Here is a 19,686-nt window from a genome sequence, read left to right as displayed (position 1 = left end):
ATCAGCCTCATGGGAAGCCTAGAGCCCTGTTTGGAACGAAATCACCACCAACACCCAGCAAATGCTCGCTGAATTAAATGAAACTTTCCACATAATGAAAATCACTGGAAAGCCCTGTTTGTGATCTGAGACAACCCTCCTCATGCCTGGAATTCTAATTTTCCCTCACTCTAAGCACACTAAATTTCTTTCTCTGGATCGAAGCATGGAATCCTAGCTGCTGCATTTGATACTCTTTATCCTTCTATGGTAAGTCCTTTCCTTTAGGGTGGCATGTGGACTTGAAACCTGCAAACTTGAGTTTGGATTTTTCAACCTGCCCTACATCCTCTCTGAGTCTAGGCTTCCTCATCTGTAAATGGAGATGAGAATACATGCCAATCTCATGGCTAAGGAAGTGCAGACAGATGTGAAAAGAATCATTGCAATCATCCTCTCCAGGACAAGAGAGGTATAGTCTCAACCCCAGACACAGCATCAATGCCCTCTCCCTGGTCGCCAGTCCCTCTCCCTGGAAGTAAACACATGGCAAGTTTGGGAGATGGGAAATCTCCAGCTTTTTGTGTTTGAAAAAGCTCATGCAGGCCTCGATTTTCCAAAGCCTCCTTGGCCAGAGGGTGAACAAAGCTTTTTTGTTCAGCCCTTAAGTCGTATCAGACTCTGCAAACCCATGGACTGCAGCATACCAGGCTTCCCTGTCCTTCCCTATCTCCCAGACTTTGCTCAAATTCATGTCCATTGAGTTGATGATGCTATCTAACCGTGTCATCCGCTGCTGCCCCCTTCTCCTTTTGCCTTCAATCTTTCCCAGCAGCATCAGGGTCTTTTCCACGGAGAGGGCTCTCTGCACCAGTTAGTAGTCTGATAAAACGACCCCCTATCCAGACAGAGCTGCAGGCCAAGGTTTGAGTCCTGGTTTGCCGGCTAACCTAACGCACAGTGTGACCTTGGCGAGCTCCTGTTCTTGAACCCAAGTGAACCCAAGAGTCCTACTTAAAGCTAAAGCGTGAAGGATGACTCGAGACGAGAGGACGATGCGCTCAGGTTCCTTCCACCTGAGCGGATCCACCTTGGGCCGGGGTGGGGGGTCGGGTCACGTGCTGGGCTGACGCGCTGCCGCAACAGCCAGCTCTGGGTCCAGCCTCCCGCTCTGACGTCCTCGGGCCGCCCTCCCTGCCCGCCCCTCCGCCCCTCCGCCCCTCCGGCGGCGGCGGTTGGAGAGCGGCTGGCGCGCCTGGACCCCAGGCCGGGGAGGCACGCGGCGGCGGGACCGAGCCCGGTGCGGGGAAGCGGGGCACCATGGTGCTGTCGGTGCCGGTGATCGCGCTGGGCGCCACGCTGGGCACGGCCACCAGCATCCTCGCGCTGTGCGGGGTCACCTGCCTGTGCCGGCACATGCACCCCAAGAAGGGAGTGTTGCAGCGAGACCTGGAGCCCGACCCGGAGAAGGCGAAGCCCAGCGTGCTGCGGGCCGCCCAACAGGTGAGCGGCCGTGGGCCTCGGCTTCCCCGGGGCTTGGGTGGGGGGTCTCCCTGGCGGCTGCGGCGGGGGGAGTGGATGGGAAGGAATGGTTGGCGTTCTTCTTTGCGCGACAGAGCCCGGCTGGGAGTGGGGACAGCGGACGCGTTTGGACAGCGGATGTGTTCAGAGGCCCTGGGGCGGGGGCGGGGGTCCCAAAGGCCTGGGGGGTGGGGGGGTGGCGGCTAGGGTACAGGAGGAAAGGGGCCAGCAAGCCTAAGGTGCAAGCATGGGAGTGAGTGGGAAAGGGGGCTTAGATAGAAATCGGAGCTGGGAGGCGAGTTGGAGGGGTGAGTAATAAGACAGGGAGGCTCTGAGGGTTTGGGGCAGGGGGCTGCGAGGCTTAGGGGAGAGGAAGAGGGGAATGACCGAGAAGGAGAAGCTCCAGGAACTGGGGAGAAGAGAAAGGGTGATAGAAAACAGAGTGGGCCCGCTGTGCCGCTGGCGCAGGGGAGCTCACTGACCGAGCTGAGAAGGGAGAGAGGGGGTGGCAGCCGGGGGCTGCAGTGGGAGCGGGGCAGGGGCGGTTGGGCTGGGGGTGCTGGGGTCTGGAGAGGCAGGTGAGTATGGAGGGCCTGGGCGACCCTCACCCCCCCCTAGCAGCCCTCAGCTCCAGCCAGCCTGAGGGAGTAGCTCTGAGCCCCCCTCCAACCCTCCACTCCCCACCGATGTGGCTGCAGATGTCTCTGGAGACGGGAGGGCTTTTATCTCCACATGAGCTCGTCCCCCAGGGCCTCTCTGGGCAGAAAATGGGTGGGGTCCCCATTGTACACTGCAGCCGAAGGGGGTCTGAGAAAGGTTTGGGAGGACTGCCCTACATGGGCTGTGAAGTCCAGGACATATCCCCAAAGTGGCAGAGGCTAAGTCCTCTGCAGACCTGGGAGGGAGGGTCTGGCCAGAGAGACTGGAGGAAGGCAGGCCCCCCCTGGGGAAGAGGGAGGTGACTTAACGACTTCCCTGGGCCCCCTCGATTCCTTCCAGGGCTCAGAGTTCCAGGACCCGCACTACAGAGCCGTGCCCCCGCCTTCCTTTTGCCAATCAATTATTCAAAAGCTCAGGCCCAGCTGCGGGGGCCCTGTCAGTCACTGTGAGAGGGGAAGGAAATGGCTGCTGTCCTTGAGGGACTTGGGATCCCAGCAAAGTGACATTGGTGCCGGCAGGATCCGGGGTCAGCTGGGCAGGGGGATGTGGGATCCAGGGCCGTCTGAAATGGGAGCAGCGGGCTCCCCACGGGGCCTGTGCGGGGGTCCGCGGTTGGGGGCTGCTGGACAAGCTCTTCTCCAAACATGGAGGCCTCAACCTCCTCTCCCACTCGGCACACTTGAGGGACAGCCATTCATTCTTCTGCCTTTCTCCGTGGCAGCTCTTCAGGCATTGTCTGTCCCCCACCCCCGCCCCTTCCCAGAAAGAATCACTGGGACCACTGTTGGTGCAAATGACCTCCGGGATCACTTCCAGCTCTTTGTCTTCTTGAGGACCAGTAGCCCAAGCAGCGGCCAATGATCTGTTAAAGACAAACCAGATCCTGTGTCTCCCGGGCTTGAAATCCTCCCCAGCTTCTCACTGAGCTTTTGAACAGACCACAGCACACCGTAGCCTGGCACTTGCCCGGGGCTGGGCTCTAAGTGCTGTACACCTAATGCAATTAGCCACTCAATGACAGACGTAGATAATGCGGCTAAGGTTCAGAGAGGGTGGGTGAGTTTGCCCAGGGCCACACAGCCCGAGAAGTTCCTGAGCCTGATTCTAAGCTGGTCTGGTTCTGGAGTCCGTGCTGTGAGCCACTCCACCCCACGGTCTTGCCTGTCTGGTGTGGCCCGCGTTTGCCTCTCCAGCCAAGCTCGTGTGAGTGCCCCCCATCACGGACGGTCTCAGCTCCCCTGGGTTTTTATCCTTCTTGAAGACGCCAACCCCTCCCATTTTCCTCTGACTTTTCACAGAGATGGCTCCTCCTCATCCTGTGGGTCTCCTTCTGTTTGCATTTCACCTCTTCAGGGGGAGGATTCTGCCCGTGGCCACATGTAACAAAGCCCCCCTCCCCCATTATACCCTCCATACTATGCCTTCTTATTTCTGTTTGTAGCGTTTGTGACAGTTGGATGTGATTTTTCGTATCTGCTTACTTACAATATTCATTCCCAGCACCTACTCAGTGTCTGAAACCTAGTAGGTGCCCAATGAGAAATTATTGACTACTATTAAGGCATCCCATGCCCAGCCATTGGAGATTATTGTCTGAGTTATTTCTTCAAATGTAGATATATTTTGCAACCCAGAGCTGGCTCACAGGGTCACAATAAATGCTTGTTGATATGTGCGTGCTCAGTCACTCAGTCATGTCCGATTCTTTGTGACCCCATGGACTGTAGCCTGCCAGGCTAATTCTGTCCGTGGGATGGTTTAGGGAAGAATACTAGAGCGGGTTTCCATTTCTTTCTCCAGGGCATCTTCCTGACCCAGGGATCGAAACAGTGTCTCCTGCCTTGCAGGCAGATTCTTTGATGCTGAGCCACCTGGGAAGCCCCTGTTGATACGTGAGACCCATCCATTCACATCCCTCACTTGGTTCCCTCAGTGATGAGGATTTGGGCACCTGGATGTGAATCTGTAGGTGTGAACGTGATGCAGCTGAGATCTCACAATGTTGGTTTGGCTACCGTTGTGCTCAGACTGATTCAGCCGCTGACCCAGATAAAGTACACAGAGAAAAAAGACAGCATGTTGACATTTCAAAAAAAGTAAAGGGAGGTGGTGATAGGGCAGATGGCAGCAGGGCGAGGGGCTTGGCACATGTCGACAAAGAGGAGAAGAGTCTGGTAAGGAAGGTTCTCAGAAGATGCTTCTTAAACAGAGAGGGCATTGGGGCTGGGGAAGAGGGTTCTGGATTCCTGAACCAGGAGAACTGGGGTGTCTCTGTAAGTTGCTGGTTGTGGTTGCTGGAAAAAACTCCTTGGATTTCTTAGCTATGCCTGGGGAATCTAATTTCTGGCCATGAGTGGTCAGCTGAAGTTAAAGTTTATAGTGCTTTTGAAAAGAACTTGAAGTTTTCCTTGCAGGTTCTTCACCTGAGATCCACAGATCCCAACAGGGAGTCTGTAGCTAAAAATGGAAGGGGTTCATGGTCTTGGAGAGGAAAAAACTCCATTTTCATGAGCCTCTACCTGAAACTTAGCATTTTCTGTAAATAGGAGTATAAACAACACGTCACAGGAATATGAACAATACCTGTGACTTGGTCCTCAAGGGAAATCACGGGTAGTTTCAGAGTACCTCACAGCTTTTCGATAGTGTTTATGCTCATCCCTAATTCTAAATTATGCACTTATTAAATCTCCCGCGAGATCCTTTTATTTAATGAAAGAATAAAGAGGCACATGTGTAGCTATTTCCAAGATTGATTTTATTAGGTGGACTGTTGTAGTCCTGTGTCTTTTATTTGCTGCTTTTTCAAGCACTCAGAGGAGGTACCATAGGCTTCTCTAAACAACCGTAGAAACTCATCCAATGTCTCTGCTGAGTGGGAGGTGGCCAAGGTGCAAACTCTCACTGCTGTTCACGCCTCCAGCTGGCTTCAATTCATTCTTTTTCTTGGTTTTTCCGAAATGTACATCGTGGACCCTTTTCCTGCCTTCTTACACAATCCCTCACCCCCTCCGCCCCGTTGTGTGCCGTCCTTTATGGAGGGGGAGAGGGATTCAGTCTCACTACACCATCCTTGTGACCTGGGATCACCTGGGACCTCGTTTTCTGTTATCAGCCCAGCTTTCAAAGCTTGGTTATTATGCAGTGATGGCCGAATGCTTGAGCCACGAGACAGAGGAGGGTCAGATGTGGGATATGTGTATGTGATCATTTTAATTCACTGCTGCTGCTGAACCTATTAGTGACAGGCAGCAAGACCCATTGGTTCCGTCCCCCAGAATTTCCTTTTCATGCTTGTCTGCACAGGCTGCCACTCACTGCATTTCTGGGTCCTTGCAGATGAAGCCCTCCTTTTGGTGAACCTACATGACTACTGAGCAAGCGGGGGAGCTGTCCTTCCCCACAGCTTGGTGCCCCTGATGCCTCAGCGTGACTTGGGTTCTGTTCTCAGAAAGCTTTAGTTTCAATGTGTGATTTTTCTTCCCATCTGGCGCTTATCTTGTTGTCCCCTTATGTGAATCTTCTCAGATGCGTCTCAGAGGTTCCCAGAGTAACCCTGCTGCTGTCCCCTAGCGGTCAAAGGCTTCCCCCTAGGGCCCCCCAGCAGTGGTCCCCAGGTCTCTCGTATCCACGTCTCCCAGCTCCTACTGCTACTTACTACCAAACTCTAAAATCCTACCTTCTTTCCAGCAGAGTTGAGAAGCAAAGTGACTTTTGATGGAACACTGTGTTAGTTCATTCAGGTTATTATAACAAAATACCACAGAGTGGGTAGCTTATAAACAAAAATTTATTTCTCATGGAGCTAGAAGCTGGGAAGTCCAAGATCAAAGCTCTGGCCAACCCAGTGTCTGGTGAAGACCTGCTTCCTAGACTTTTGGCTGTAACCTCACCTGGTTCCCCAGTAGCTCAGCTGGTAAAGAATCCACCTGCAATGCAAGAGACCCCGGTTGGTTTGATTCCTGGGTCAGGAGGATCTGCTGGAGAGTAGATCTGCTGGTAGTCTACCCACTCCAGTATTCTTGCGCTTCCCTGATGGCTCAGCTGGTAAAGAATCCACCTGCAATGCTTAAGACCTGGGTTCGATCCTTGGGTTGGGAAGATCCCCTGGAGGAGAGAACTGCTACCCACTCCAGAATTCTGGCCTGGAGAACTCCATGGACCGTATAGTCCGTGGGGTCGCAATGAGTCGGACACGACTGAGTGACTTCCACTTTCACCTTTCACGGGGTAGAAGGGGCAGGAAGCTCTCTTCTGTCACTTTTATGGGGACACTAATCCCTCTTATGAAGGCTTCACCCTCACAGCTGCTCACCCCAATGCCCCACCTCTTAATAGCATCACCTTTCAGGTTAGGTTTTAACATATGAATTTTTCAAGGGGCATAAAACCAGAGCAAACACCTAATAGATTCGATGTTTTTAAGAAATAATTTAAATATGTGCTGTATTTTTATCAAGCAACATATGTATAGTAGAGTCTTTCCCCCTCTCTGAGATTAAGAACTGTGTTTCATTTTCCTTGTACCTCTGACGATATCCAGTAGATAATAGGCACGTGACGGTCAATGTATATTTTGATTTAAATCATATCAGAACATCTGAAGAAGAGCGTAAAGGTACAAAGGAATGCACATGGTTAAGATTCCATTTCCACTAGATTTGAAATCAAGCCCATTTATGTCTGGGGTTTCCACTGGGGACAGGTAATGCCTGGGGCAGAGTGGGGAAGCTTCTGTTTATAAGCTCTGCCTCTTGACATGGTACTGATTACACAGCTGTGTCCACTTTATGAGAGAAAGCATATACAGCTCTACATTTATGATTTGTGTATTTTCTGAATGTAGTTATAATTCAGTAAAGTTCTTATCTGTCAAGTTGTGATGTAATGTTTATGAATACTGTTTTAGTATCAAGCCAGTGTTTTTTAATAGGAGGATTTGGGGGCTGTCATCAAGACACGGCCCTCCTTTTTGTGGTCTGTTATTCACCACCCCCCGGCCCTGTCTGCTTTCTGCTGCTACTCCTGCAGCTGCCTCCTCCCTCAGACCAGGGCCTGGGGAACATCAGTGCGGCCTGATTAATGCTTCTGCCTGTTTTCCTCTTCCTTAGACCCCTGGAGCAACGTCTTCTCAGAGTACTTGTCTGAATGTAGACTTGGCAGAGAGGATGGATCAGAGCCCCAGCACTACATTTCAGCAACTATTAAATTCACTCATTAAAGGTTAATGAACATATTCTAGGCACTGGGCCATAGCGGTAAAAAGACAGGTGTATGCTCTTCCTTGTAAGCAAGGAAGCAGACAATGAAGCCAGCAGTTGTCATTAAGCATATCACAGGTGAGGTTCAGGGGGCCATGGGAGACCCTTAGGATAGGCACCTCCAACTTTGCCCCAAAGTAGGGCTTGTCTCCAGTTCTTGTTGGCTGCCCTGACGAGGTCTCCTGGTACTTCAGTGATCACAGGAGGCCAACATGAATTGCTAACCCCGCTCCTGGAACTGATTTGACCCTGGACTGCCGGAAGGCCTGACCTTGGATTCTCAATCCTTTTAAAGAGTTGATTTCTTAGCTGATCTCCCAGCCGATAAACTCTCCTATTGATATAAACAAACAAAAAGTATATCCGTTTCCATAGAGTAATAAAGAATAGTGATAGTATAGCTAACGTTTATTGAGTTCTTGTGTGCCAGGCACTATTCTAAGCTCTTCAATCATATTAATTTTATCCCCACAATAGCCCTGATATATGCATACTTATTGCATCCATTTTACACATGGAACTTACTCTGTAGCAACTTATTCCGTAGCAGAACTGGGAATCACATTTAGGAAGTCGGGCTCCAGAGTCCACATCCTTGTCCACTAGGCTGGAGATTAGCAGGAAAAAAATAGTCAAAATTTTACTTGAGCCACTGCATTTCCCCAGGTATGGCCTAAAAGTGTCTACAATATATGGATCTTTGCAGGTCAGTTTAAAACCTTTCCCAAAGCTTTGGCTGGCTTCTGTGCCTCTTGCATCCTTTATGCTTCGAGCACTGGGTGCGGCCCCAGGCCCTCCAGAGAAATTTACACAGTAAACATGTTTGGGCTGGTTGCTTAGTAACAGGGAAGACAGTATGAATTTTGCATCAAGAAATCAGCATGGATTATTTCAGGGAGATGAGCACATGCCCACTGGAAGCACTAGGCTCTTTGAAACATACTGCGGACCTTTGGTCTGTGTCCATTGGTCCTTCTCAGTGACAGGTCCCAGACCCGTCCCGTCTTATTCCCTCTCTAGTTTCTCCTCTGGTTCAGCATGTAGATAATTCAGGCTCATGGCTCCTCTCTTCATGTGACTGACGGCTCAATAGCACCTTTTGTTCACTCCAGCAGAAAATGCTGCTGCATCTTTCGACATTTTTAGATTTTCAGATACTGGCCCAGATTCCTCTCATGTGCCTGGAGTACAGGAAGAGAAAGAGAGAGACCAACAGAGCACAGTGGGAGAAACACCCGAACTAGAAATCAGATGGGCTTAAGGGGGAGGCAGAAGGAAGGGGAGAGACCGGTAGGATGGGGAAGCTGCAGACCCAGAAGACAAAGAAAGGAGGCAAGCTGAAAGGAGACCGACCACCCCAGAGTCAGAAGGAGAAAGCAGACTCTGTGTGGATGATCCCCGTGCGTGTTATCATCGTCACCTTCCTTATCCTTTCCCCCCAAAACTTTAGTCCCTCAAGGGTCCCCATCTGCTTCACCTAGGTTCCTGGGGGCTCTAGAAACTCAGGTCTAGTTGAGGTGGCATTTACTACTTCTCAGCGACATTTCTTCACATGGGCATCACTGGGCCAATGTGATGCCAGGAGGAGGAGCCTTGATTGCTTACCATGTCTATTCACTGCACAAAAATAGACCTTCCCACTGAGGAGTTCCCTAAGTGCTAATTAAGAAAAGGGTGTTTTAATTGATTCATATTATAGAACATTCCTAGGAGAGTTTTACATGGTGTTTAAGGGCATTGCAGTGATTTATAGTGATATTTTGGGAACCTGACTGATGTTTGGGGTGGACTCGGAATGCATTTTAATTTTTCCCATTTAAAACAGTGGAATGCAAGTGACTGCTCTCTGAAATTCACTGGCCCGGCAGGCTTATTTCCATGAACAGATTAGAGTCAAAGAATGAGGGGTGGTTGCATATATGAATACATGCACACATGGATGGGAATATGTATACGTGCATATACAAATAAGAGAAAAGGGGAAGAGCGTCCCATGGAAAATCTGTGAAATTGAGTCTTAACCCATCTGGCGGAGACCCTAGGGTACTTTGATATATTTCATTGACTCTGCCCACCCTCCTCTCGTTAATTCAAGACGTACTTTTCCTTCATAGAAAAACTGAGCAGGATGGCAGAGAGCAAGAGAAGTGAGGAGAAACACTGAATGACTGACTGCATGAGTCATTGGATGGACGGATAGATGAATGGGAAGGAGACTCCTGGGGCCACCGCCTCTGCTTGCAGCCAACGTAAAAATCACAAGCACAGAAATAAAAGCAGGAGAAGGTGCTGAGCTTGTGGAAGAATCTCTGTGCTCACCCCCAGTGACAAGGCAGGGCATCAAGACAAGCCTGGAGGACGTGGAGTCTTCCTGCCCTTCAAGCATCGGTTCACACAGCTGACATTGGAAACAGTTTTAAAAATCTTCTATTGCAAAGACCAATGAGATAATACCCCGGGGGAGCACATTTTACTTGGAAAATCATTATAAACCACACAGTTTTGAACTTGCTGCTAAAAGTAGCCTGATGAAAGGGATGTGAGTTATGGAGGCAGCATAGTGAAGACTGCTTTTCAAACAGAATTAAGATTGATACTTTCATGAGTTCCCTGGTGGTCTAGTGGATAGGATTAGATTATTTTACTGCTGTGCCTGAGTTCAGTCCCTGGTGGGGGAACTGAGATCCTTCCCATGAGGTGCGGCCAAAAAAAAAAAAAAAGAAATAAAGAATGATGTTTTCAAGAGAACTGCATTTGAAGATGAGGAGGTTGGGGAAGAGTGGTTTGTTTGGGCAACTAGATGACTTATTAGGAAACAGTTGCAGAATGAAGCTGAGAATAACTTCAGTGAGCTCTAAACTCCTGTGTTTCATATCCGAACCCCCATCCTTTCTCACAGTGCACCCCCCAAGCACCTTAGATGGTGTTTTTGTTTCCAGCACAGTCAATTCACAAAGAAAGGGCGAGGCTCCCAGAAAGACATACAGTGAAGGCAGCAATGGCACGAGAAGAGACGAAACTGCCTGGGAAAACATCAGCGTGGTCTCGGGGCTTTGGGGCATATTCCCTGCAGATGCATGATCTAATAAGTTGCCTACCTCGCGAGTAGGCTGAATCCATTAAGTAGCGACATGACTGTTGCTCTTCCTGTAACAGCCTCATTACCAAACTCAGAGAGACAAAGGATCAGAGGATGAAAAGGAGCGAAGAAGAGCGTAGGTATCTCATTGGTAACCACTACTTGGTAGACTTGTGTGTATTTGGATATTCACCAGAATGAGTTTAAGTAAAAACAGTCTAGTCTTTGAGACCATGTAAGAGAGGAAATTGCCTCTTAGAACGAAAATGCTCACTTCTTGATCAAATCGCTGAGATGTAATAGGAAGCAAATTAGACTTAGACTCTAAACCTGAATTTATTTTCTTTTTACAATTTTATTTATCTTACGGCTGCACTGAGTCTTCATTGCTGCACGTGGGCTTTCTCTAGTTGCGGCGAGCAGGGTTACTCTCTTGTGGTACATGGGCTTCTCCTTGTGATGGCTTCTCCTATTGCAGGGCGCGTTGCATGGGCTCTGGGCACACAGGCTCAGCAGCTGTGGCGCACAGACTTTGCTGCTTTGTGGCATATGGGATCTTCCCAGATCAAACCAGTGTCCCTGCATTGCAAGGCAGACTCTTAAACACTGGACCATCAGGAAAGCCCCTAAACCTGAATTCAACTTCCAGTGTTTTCCAGCTCAATGACCTTGGCCATTCTGAATCCTGCTTTCTTCACCAACAAAACAGAGGTGATAGCAATAAGGTTCTCCACGGTAATATTAAACACTAAATGAGACAATACTTTTGAACACACCCAACACATTCAGTGCCTGGTCTCTCTATTCAGTATATTTTAGGTATCTCTGAATCCTTTAGGATATTTGTTTAGGTATCTCTGAGTCCTTTAGAGATAACTGAATCCTAGGATATTCATTCATTCAAAAAATACTTCCTCACTCTGTAATAATGTAAATGGGAAAAGAGTTTGAAAAAGAATAGATACACGACTGTGTGTAACTGAACTGCTTTGCTCTATGCCTGAAACTAACACGAGGTTGCTAGTCAGCTGTTGTTGTTTAGCCGCTAAGTCATGTCTGACTCTTTTGTGACCCCATGGACTGTAGCCCGCCAGGTTCCCCTGTCCATGGGATTTCTCAGGCCAGAATACTGAAACGGGTTGCCATTTCTTTCTCCAGGGAATCTTCACAACCCAGAGATCAAACGTGTGTCTCCTGCATTGGCAGGGGGATTCTTTACCACAGAGCCAACAGGGAAGCCCTAATCAATGGTACTCCAGTATATCAATAAAAACCAAGCACAACAAATCAAAACAAACCAAAACGAAAGACTTCTTCATCACCTATTATATGCAAGACCCTGAATTAACACTGCTGCTGCTAAGTCGCTTCAGTCGTGTCCGAACTAGGGACACCAAAGTGACCAGGCAGACAACACCCTTGACTTCCTGAAGCTCATGTCCTCGGGGTAGAGAGCTTCATCACACGGTCGTACAAATGGATATAAATCTAATGCTATTAGGTGCGGTAAGGTAGGTAAGAGTTCTCTCAAGAAGTGATAACTCATTAGTGCTCTGATCTTAACATATTTGGAGACTTAGTAAAGAATTTTGAGCCTAAAATATATACCCTTTACACACACATACTCAATTCTTCGCAAAGCATATGTATGTTTATACGTTATATGTACATGTTGCCCTACTGTTATATCATGTACATGATAAAACATACACAAAATGGACCTTTTAAAACAGTAATGTAAAAATAAATTATAAAATGAAATTCTGTTATTTTCTTCCCATACCCCAAATGAACTGTCTTGCACACCCCTGTGGCGTAAAGTTAGTGTCATTTACTAAGTAAAGGTACTGGAGTTGAGGACTTGAAGTATTCTCGGCATAGGGTATGTGCAAAGGCCCTGTGGCAAAAAGAAATATCACTAAGGAGGGACTGAAGGAAGGCTAAAGTGGGTAGAGCTCCAAGGGTACAGGAGAGAATAATTGCAAGTGAGCAAGGCAGGTCCGGCCAGAGAGCACCACACAGGACCTCTGGGCCAACAGAAGTGTCGGGCTATTTTCCCAAGAGCAATGGAAGCTACTGAAAGGTCTTAAGTGAGATGTGACATAGTTGGATTTAAGGCGCAGCATCATCTTGGATGGGAGAAGACTAGAAGTGAGGAGACCAGGGAAACTCTGGACAGAGACCATGATGGCTTGGACCACTGTCATTGTGGCAATAGTTTGGAGAGGTGTTTAGGAGATAAATTGACTGGCTTTGCCTCTGAGTTGGCTGTAGGCTTCAGGAAGAGGGAGGAGTTGGAGTTGGGGATGAGAGCTAAGGGTTTCACTTAGGGTGGTGGTACCACGTGGTGAGACAAGGATGAGGCTGTATATTTTAAGTCGTGAGTTCACTTTTGTGCAGGGGAGTGTGAGGAACCTTTGTGCTATCTCCATGAAGTGGTTCTGCAGGTCTGGAGCTCACCCTCTGGGGGGGATGTATATTCGGGAGTAGAAAGCCCAGCCATGAGCATGGCTGAGACCACCTGGTTAGAAATCAGAATGAGAGGGGAAAAGGCCCTGGAAACAAGTCCTGAGGAATGCCAGTGTTTCATGAAACAAGGAGGGGTGGCCAGAGAGGAAGGAGAAAACCTGGAGAATGTGATATCAAAATACTAATAATGACAAGAGAAAAACTTTTGAAGAAGAAGGGAGTCACTGAAAAGTCAAGTAAGATAAGGCTGAAAAACCCCATAGGAATGAAACAATAAAGATCCTCAGTGACCTTGGAGATCAACAGTGACCTTAAGTGGGCTGATGGGGCCTCTGGGAAAGGGGTGTAGAGGGGCGGAAGGTGATGGAGGAGGACAGTACCAAGTACAGGCAGTTCTTCTGAGTTGCATGGCTGCCAAGGGGTGGAGAGGGCTAGGGCCTGGCTGAGTGAAAGACAGAGGTCAAAAAATTATGGAGCACCGTTGGAATCTGATGGGAAGGAGCCAGTTGAAAGAGAAGAATGAATGTTCAAGAGAGAGGGAGAGAAACAGACCGAAAATAGCTAGGGTAAGGCTCTCATGTGTGGGGACGGTGGCACAAGGCTGGGATGGAAGGACTGATCCTGGAGGGAGGGAGAGAGGGGAACACCTCCCGCAGTGTCACAAGACACTGGATGGGCCACAGCATCAGTGCGGAGAAGAAAGGCATTTCCATGGGTCTGTTAACAGGACACTAAGTGTCCAACTAGTCCATCCTAAAGGAAATCAATCCTGAATATTCATTGGAAGGATTGATGCTGAAGCTGAAACTCTAATACTTTGGCCACCTGATGGGAAGAACTGACTCATTGGAAAAGACACTGATGCTGGGGAAGATTGAAGGCAGGAGGAGAAGGGGACAATAGAGGATGAGATGGTTGGGTGGCATCACCGACTGGATAGACACGAGTTTGAGTAAGCTCTGAGAGCTGGTGATGGACAGGGAAGCATGGTGTGTTGCAGCCCGTGGGGTCACAAAGAGTCGGACACTACTGTGCGACTGAACTGAACTGAACTGAACTGAAGCGTCTTTTGTTCTCTTGGTTTCCTTTTTCCTCTATGAAGGCAGTCAGAGGAGACAGAGAAATTCCAAAATGTGAGCTTGAAGGAGTAGTTAAGGAAACAGTAAGATTTCTGGGAAGTACTGAGTTTAAGCTTGGTGACCATGACTTTATTATGGAACCATCTGCCCTGTCGCGTGACTCTTCTGTGGTGCCCAGCTACTGGATGCAGACACCATCCAGTGATTGACCTCGAGAGATCAGGGAAAGAATGGGGAGGCGAGGGAGATCTTTAGACTTTGAAAGAGTGCTGTTGACATCATGGCCCAGGTAACTGAATCAGGAAAGTTGCAAACTGCAGAAAGAGGAGAAAGAGTAGAGGCCTCCGAGGTCTGAAGATTCCTTGGGTTTGGAAGAACAGCTGAGAAGGGCTGGTCCCGCGGCTGGCCATGGGCACCCTGAAGGCAATATGCCCACCAGGGTCAAAGGTGCCAGAACCATCCCTTCCTTCCTTCACAAGGCCTATAGGGGGCAGGGTCAGGGCACAGAATTTGAGTAAGTAATTGACGGACTTAAAGTTGTTTCAGCTAGCTCTCCACATCCACGGATCTGAAGGCCGACTCTTCTATGGCATTTTATATGAGGGACTTGCTTATCTGTGGGTTTCATGTCTGAAGGGTTCCTGGAACCAATCCACCAGAAATCCTAAGGGATGGCTACGTTCAGAAGGCCAGATGGATCAGCAGCTGGGTTAAGTCAGCAGTCACATCAGGTCAGTTCAGTTCAGTCGCTCAGTCGTGTCCGACTCTTTGCGACCCCATGGGCTCCAGCATGTCAGGCTTCCCTGTCCATCACCAACTCCCAGAGCCTACTCAAACCCATGTCCATCATGTCAGTGATGCCATCCAACCATCTCATCCTCTGTTGTCCCCTTCTCCTCCTGCCTTCAATCTTTCCCAGCATCAGTCTTTTCTAAGGAGTCAGTTCTTCGCATCAGGTGGCCAAAGTATTGGAGTTTCAACTTCAACATCAGTCCTTCCAATGAATATTCAGGACTAGTTGGATCTCCTTGCAGTCCAAGAGACTCTCAAGAGTCTTCTCCAACACCACAGTTCAAAAGCATCAATTCTTCAGTGCTCAGCTTTCTTTATAGTCCAGCTCTCACATCCATACATCACTACTGGAAAAACCATAGCTTTGACTAGACAGACCTTTGTTGGCAAAGTCATGTCTCCGCTTTTTAATGTGCTCTCTAGGTTGGCCATAGCTTTTCTTCCAAGGAGCAGGCATCTTTTAATTTCATGGTTGCAGTCACCATCTGCAGTGATTTTGGAGCCCAGGAAAATAAAGTCTCTCACTGTTTGCATTGTTTTCCCATCTATTTGCCATGAAGTGATGGGACTGAATGCCATGATATTAGTTTTTTGAATATTGAGTTTTAAGCCAGCTTTTCCACTCTCCTCTTTCACTTTCATCAAGAGATGAAAGGTTTTCTTTAGTTCTTCTTTGCTTTTGCCATAAGGGTGGTGTCATCTGCATATCTGAGGTTGTTGATACTTCTCTCGGCAATCTTGATTCCAGCTTGTGCTTCATCCAGCCCAGAATTTCACATGATGTGCTCTGCATGTGAGTTGAATAAGCAGGGTGACGATGTACAGCCTTGTCATACTGCTTTCCCAAATTTGAACCAGTCCATTGTTGCATGTCCGTTCTAGCAGTCAAGTGTCATACGGTGTTTCTGGAATTCTTTATTGTAGGGAAACAAGAGACTAAAAGAGGAGTGCCTTGAACCTGTAACCTCTGTAGCCCACAGGAGGATCAGGCAGGGGCCTGGCTCCCCTGAGCTGGGAGCCTGGCTGTCCCAGTGGCTTAGAGTCTGGAAAGCAGAGTCAGCACCACTGGTGTGCTTTCCTTACTCTGGGCTGTGGCCTGAGATCTGGGCAATGTCAACTGCATGGACCGCCCCAAGGAGGCACACCAGGGCCTCGGCTCCTCAGGAGGAGAGGAGAAGGGGTGGCTCTGGCTGACACTACCGCTGGAAAGAAATGGGGTTCCTGTGACTCCCATGGGTGGCCTTGGGAGGACGCGCTAATTGCAGCAGCACGTGAAATGGTTAATGCATTAATAAATAGTATGAATAATCAAGTTGTCCTTATAATGATTCTTTTAAATGACTGAACTTCACATACAAGATGTATGGAGGGGATGAAGCACTTGGGCTTTGGGTTTCAGTTCCAATCTGCCCCTCACTTCCTGTGTGACGGTGGGTTAGTGACTTAACCTTTCTGTGCCTCAATGTGACCATCTGTTAACTGTCACTGACACTGGATTGTCATGAGGATTCAGTCAGCTAATTCGTATAGGACAGTGCCCAGAACATTAGTGCTGGGCCGGAAAGCATCCAGAACCACTTTCCAGATCCTTCTCCCTGCACCCCCACCCCCAATCCCACCCAAATGTACCCCATTGTCTATTCCCTGTGCCCTTGTCCCAGGGGCCAGTTCTAGGCATGTGAACATTGCCCAGTTGCTCCTGGCCCCAGGATATTTCCAATGACTTGTTAGTTTCCTTAACCTTCCACACCCTTGTCAATATCTGCTTTATGAAATTCCCCTCAATTACCTGCTTTGAATGCACCATCTGCTCTTGCCACAACCCTGTGGATAAGGTGCTCAGTCAACGTTAGCTACTGTTACCAACCTTAATAAATAATAAGAGAGGGGGAGTCAGCGAGTCAGGAAGAGTGTGTACAAATTGGCAAAGGTCAGGGCCCACATGTTGAGCCCTCTGTTTGCTCACAGCTTGATTGTTTAGAAACCACTTTCATTTTCTGATTTGATCTAGTATGATGCTTTACCACTGAGCCACCAGGGAAGCCCGTACAGAAAAAGAGAAAACAGTAGGCGCTCATCTCTAGGGTTGTGTGAGGATCAAATACAGTAAAGTCTGTTGCGTTTTGCAGAGCATCTGGTGCAGAGGAAGAGGTGGAGAGGTGGCAGCTGTATTGTCCTGTCCGGTTTTGTGATGTGACTGATGGAATCAATGCAGACACCACCTACAAGGTTCTCTGGGTGGGATCTTGCCACTCTGTGGCAGCCCGGTGGAATTATTATTTTAAAAATCAGTTTGAATTCTGTGTCCTCCAGAAGTGTGGGGATACTGAGAGCACTCATGGTCCCTCCTCTTCTCACGGGGCTTAAGGCTTTGGTGGTACCCGTGGTCCTCTGAACACACTGCAGACTTTCAAGCTGCTGCCTTGACCCAAAAAGCCCTTCTGCCACTTCTCCACTTGTCAGAATGCTGCCTTGGATTTGGGGCTGGGGGGGTGCAGCAACCAAAATCAGAGTCTCTGAATCATCGTGAAATCCTGTTTTCACTCCCCCAACTCCACCCTGTAACTCTTCCCCCAGGTAATGTTTGATGGGCTCCTATGTACTCTATCTCATATTTAGCTGGTCTCCTCCCCTCAAATTTTAGCTCAGGAAGCCTTTCTTGATTTCATATTCCTAGTGGACACAACCTCGTCACCATCTGTCCCTGTCTTGAAAGGACTTCTTACCTGAGATTGCTTTTTTGCACTAACTGGTTTCTTGTTCCCACTCCACTGGAAATGCCCAAGCCACGAGAGAATGATAGGACAGTGTTATTCCTGAAGCTGATAAGTATCTGGAGATTTAGTAAATGTTGAACGAATGAATGAATGACTGAAAGTAAAAAGTGAAAGTGTTGGTCACTCAGTCGTGTCTGACTCTTTTGTTATTGCATGGACTGTACCCCATCAGTCTCCTCTGTCCATGGAGTTATCCAGGCAAGAATACTGGAGTAAGTAGCCATTCCCTTCTCCAGGGAATCTTCCTGACCCCAGGATTGAACCCAGGTCTCCTGCATTGCAGGCAGATTTTTTACCGCCTGAGCTATCACGGAGGCCCTGGTGAATCACTAGCAGCAGAGAAAGGGTTTTCTGTTATTCCCAGTTGTGGTTCATTCCTGCTGGTTTGGGCGAGGTGCGTTTACCTGGCTGATAGATAAGCCTAGCTGGCAAGTCTACCCCACAATAAACCCCCTAGTGTGTTGCCTTAGATCCAGCTATGGGGCAGGGAGTGTGCTAAGTCAATCACAGACTGGCCTTTTTAGAATTTAAAATAATCACGGAAGGGAAAGAGACCAGCAGGGGGTGAGTCTCAAGGGAAGGGGATTTAAGAAGGCACAGATCTATAATAAACAGAAGAAGAGGTGTTGGAAGGGATAACAAAAGATGTGTGGTGGCTGGGTTACCATGGAAACACTGCAAGGCGCCTGGACTGGAAGACAAGCTGCTTCTTCAAAGAGAATTTCGAATTTGCAAGTTGAAATAAACCCTTCCGCCAGGACCTGACCCTGTGGATTCACCCATAAGTAGCCAAGAACTGGAGATCCTGGTACGAGCAGCTCCCCAGGAGCTGTCTACCAGACAAATAACTGTTTGTTGGAAGCCAGGAGAACTTGACTGAGAGGGAGGTCATACCTGTGAGCAGCTCACCTTATCTCTCGACCTTGCCTGGAATTCTCTGACCTCCCCCAAACCAGAGGGTTCCCATGTGAGCTTCAGGGACCACCTGCATCATAGTCACCTTAGGAAGATTCTTAGATGCACAGATTCTTTAGGATCCAGCTAGGACTTCTGAGACAAAGCGGGGAAGGAACCTGGGCATCTGAATTTTACATTCCCCCAGGTGCCATTTCTACGGGTTGAAGTGTGGAACAGTGCTCAACCCTCTGCCTCTGACTAAAGGCACGCAGGGGTGGAGTAAAGAGTGGTGCAGCCGGGCAGTGGTCCAGGCATCAGTCTAAGGGGCACTAAAGTGCGGGTGAACAAACGGTGATTCCAAGTGTGACGCGGTGGTAAAGGGCTGCAGGCACAGTGGAACAGTTAAACAGAGAGCTCTGGCGGGGCCAGCCTGGGTTGAGTCTCACCTTTACTGCTCACCAGCTGGCTGTGTGTCCTCATATGTAAAATGGGATTGGTCATAGCAGCACTTCCTGATAGGGTTATTACGAGGATTTGTTGAGTTCATATCTGAATGGTACAGGGCACAGGTGGGCAGAACCACAAGATGGAAGGGGCTTGGAGGACTCTGAGTTTGTAGAAGAGCGAACAGATTCTTGAAGACTAGAGAAACCAGTTTTCATTGTGTTCATCCACTGAGGTGAGGTTGGGTGTTGTTTGTTACAAAGCAGTTGGTCTTCCCTGACTAATACAAGGTCATGAACAAGTGGCCCGGGAAGGTGCAATCCGGTGTAGGGGTGTGTAAGGATGCTTTATAGAGGGAATGGGCAAAAGGGATCAAACCTCTGGGTTGGTTAAGAGCTTCTACAGCTGTACCCCAAATTCTCTCTAGGGGAGTTATCTCTATGGTTGGAAGGAAAACTTGGATGGAGGGCCATTCACACAGACTGCGCTTCTACGAGTTGTTGCTTTCCTGGAGACAAAATGACTTATTCTCAGTTAGCTTTCAGCTTGATTTATTGTATGTTGTCCAACATACAGAGAGAGGAAGAGTCCTGCTTCTCCTCTAGGGCCTCTGCGTGTGTGTGTGTGTGTGCGTGTGCGCGCGTGTCTTGAGGAGCAGAGGGAATGTGGTACTAGCCAGTGTTATGGAAAATATTCCACATCACAAAATAAACAAGAAAATTTTTTGT

General features: G+C 48.6%; 1 protein-coding gene across 1 annotated transcript in view; it reads left to right on the top strand.

Moving 5' to 3' along the window:
• The first annotated feature begins 1,225 nt into the window (after window positions 1–1,225).
• Window positions 1,226–19,686, top strand: part of SYT13 (synaptotagmin 13) — a 42,117-nt gene continuing 23,656 nt past the window's right edge. Inside the window, 1 exon segment of the mRNA NM_001098115.1 lies at window positions 1,226–1,482. Coding sequence (NP_001091584.1) covers window positions 1,300–1,482 — 183 coding nt within the window. The 5' untranslated portion in view covers window positions 1,226–1,299.

Source organism: Bos taurus, chromosome 15 (genome assembly GCF_002263795.3).
Source record: "Bos taurus isolate L1 Dominette 01449 registration number 42190680 breed Hereford chromosome 15, ARS-UCD2.0, whole genome shotgun sequence".
Taxonomy (NCBI): Eukaryota; Metazoa; Chordata; class Mammalia; order Artiodactyla; family Bovidae; genus Bos; species Bos taurus.
Note: the sequence above shows the minus strand (reverse complement) of the source record. Positions and strands in the feature narration are given on the sequence as shown.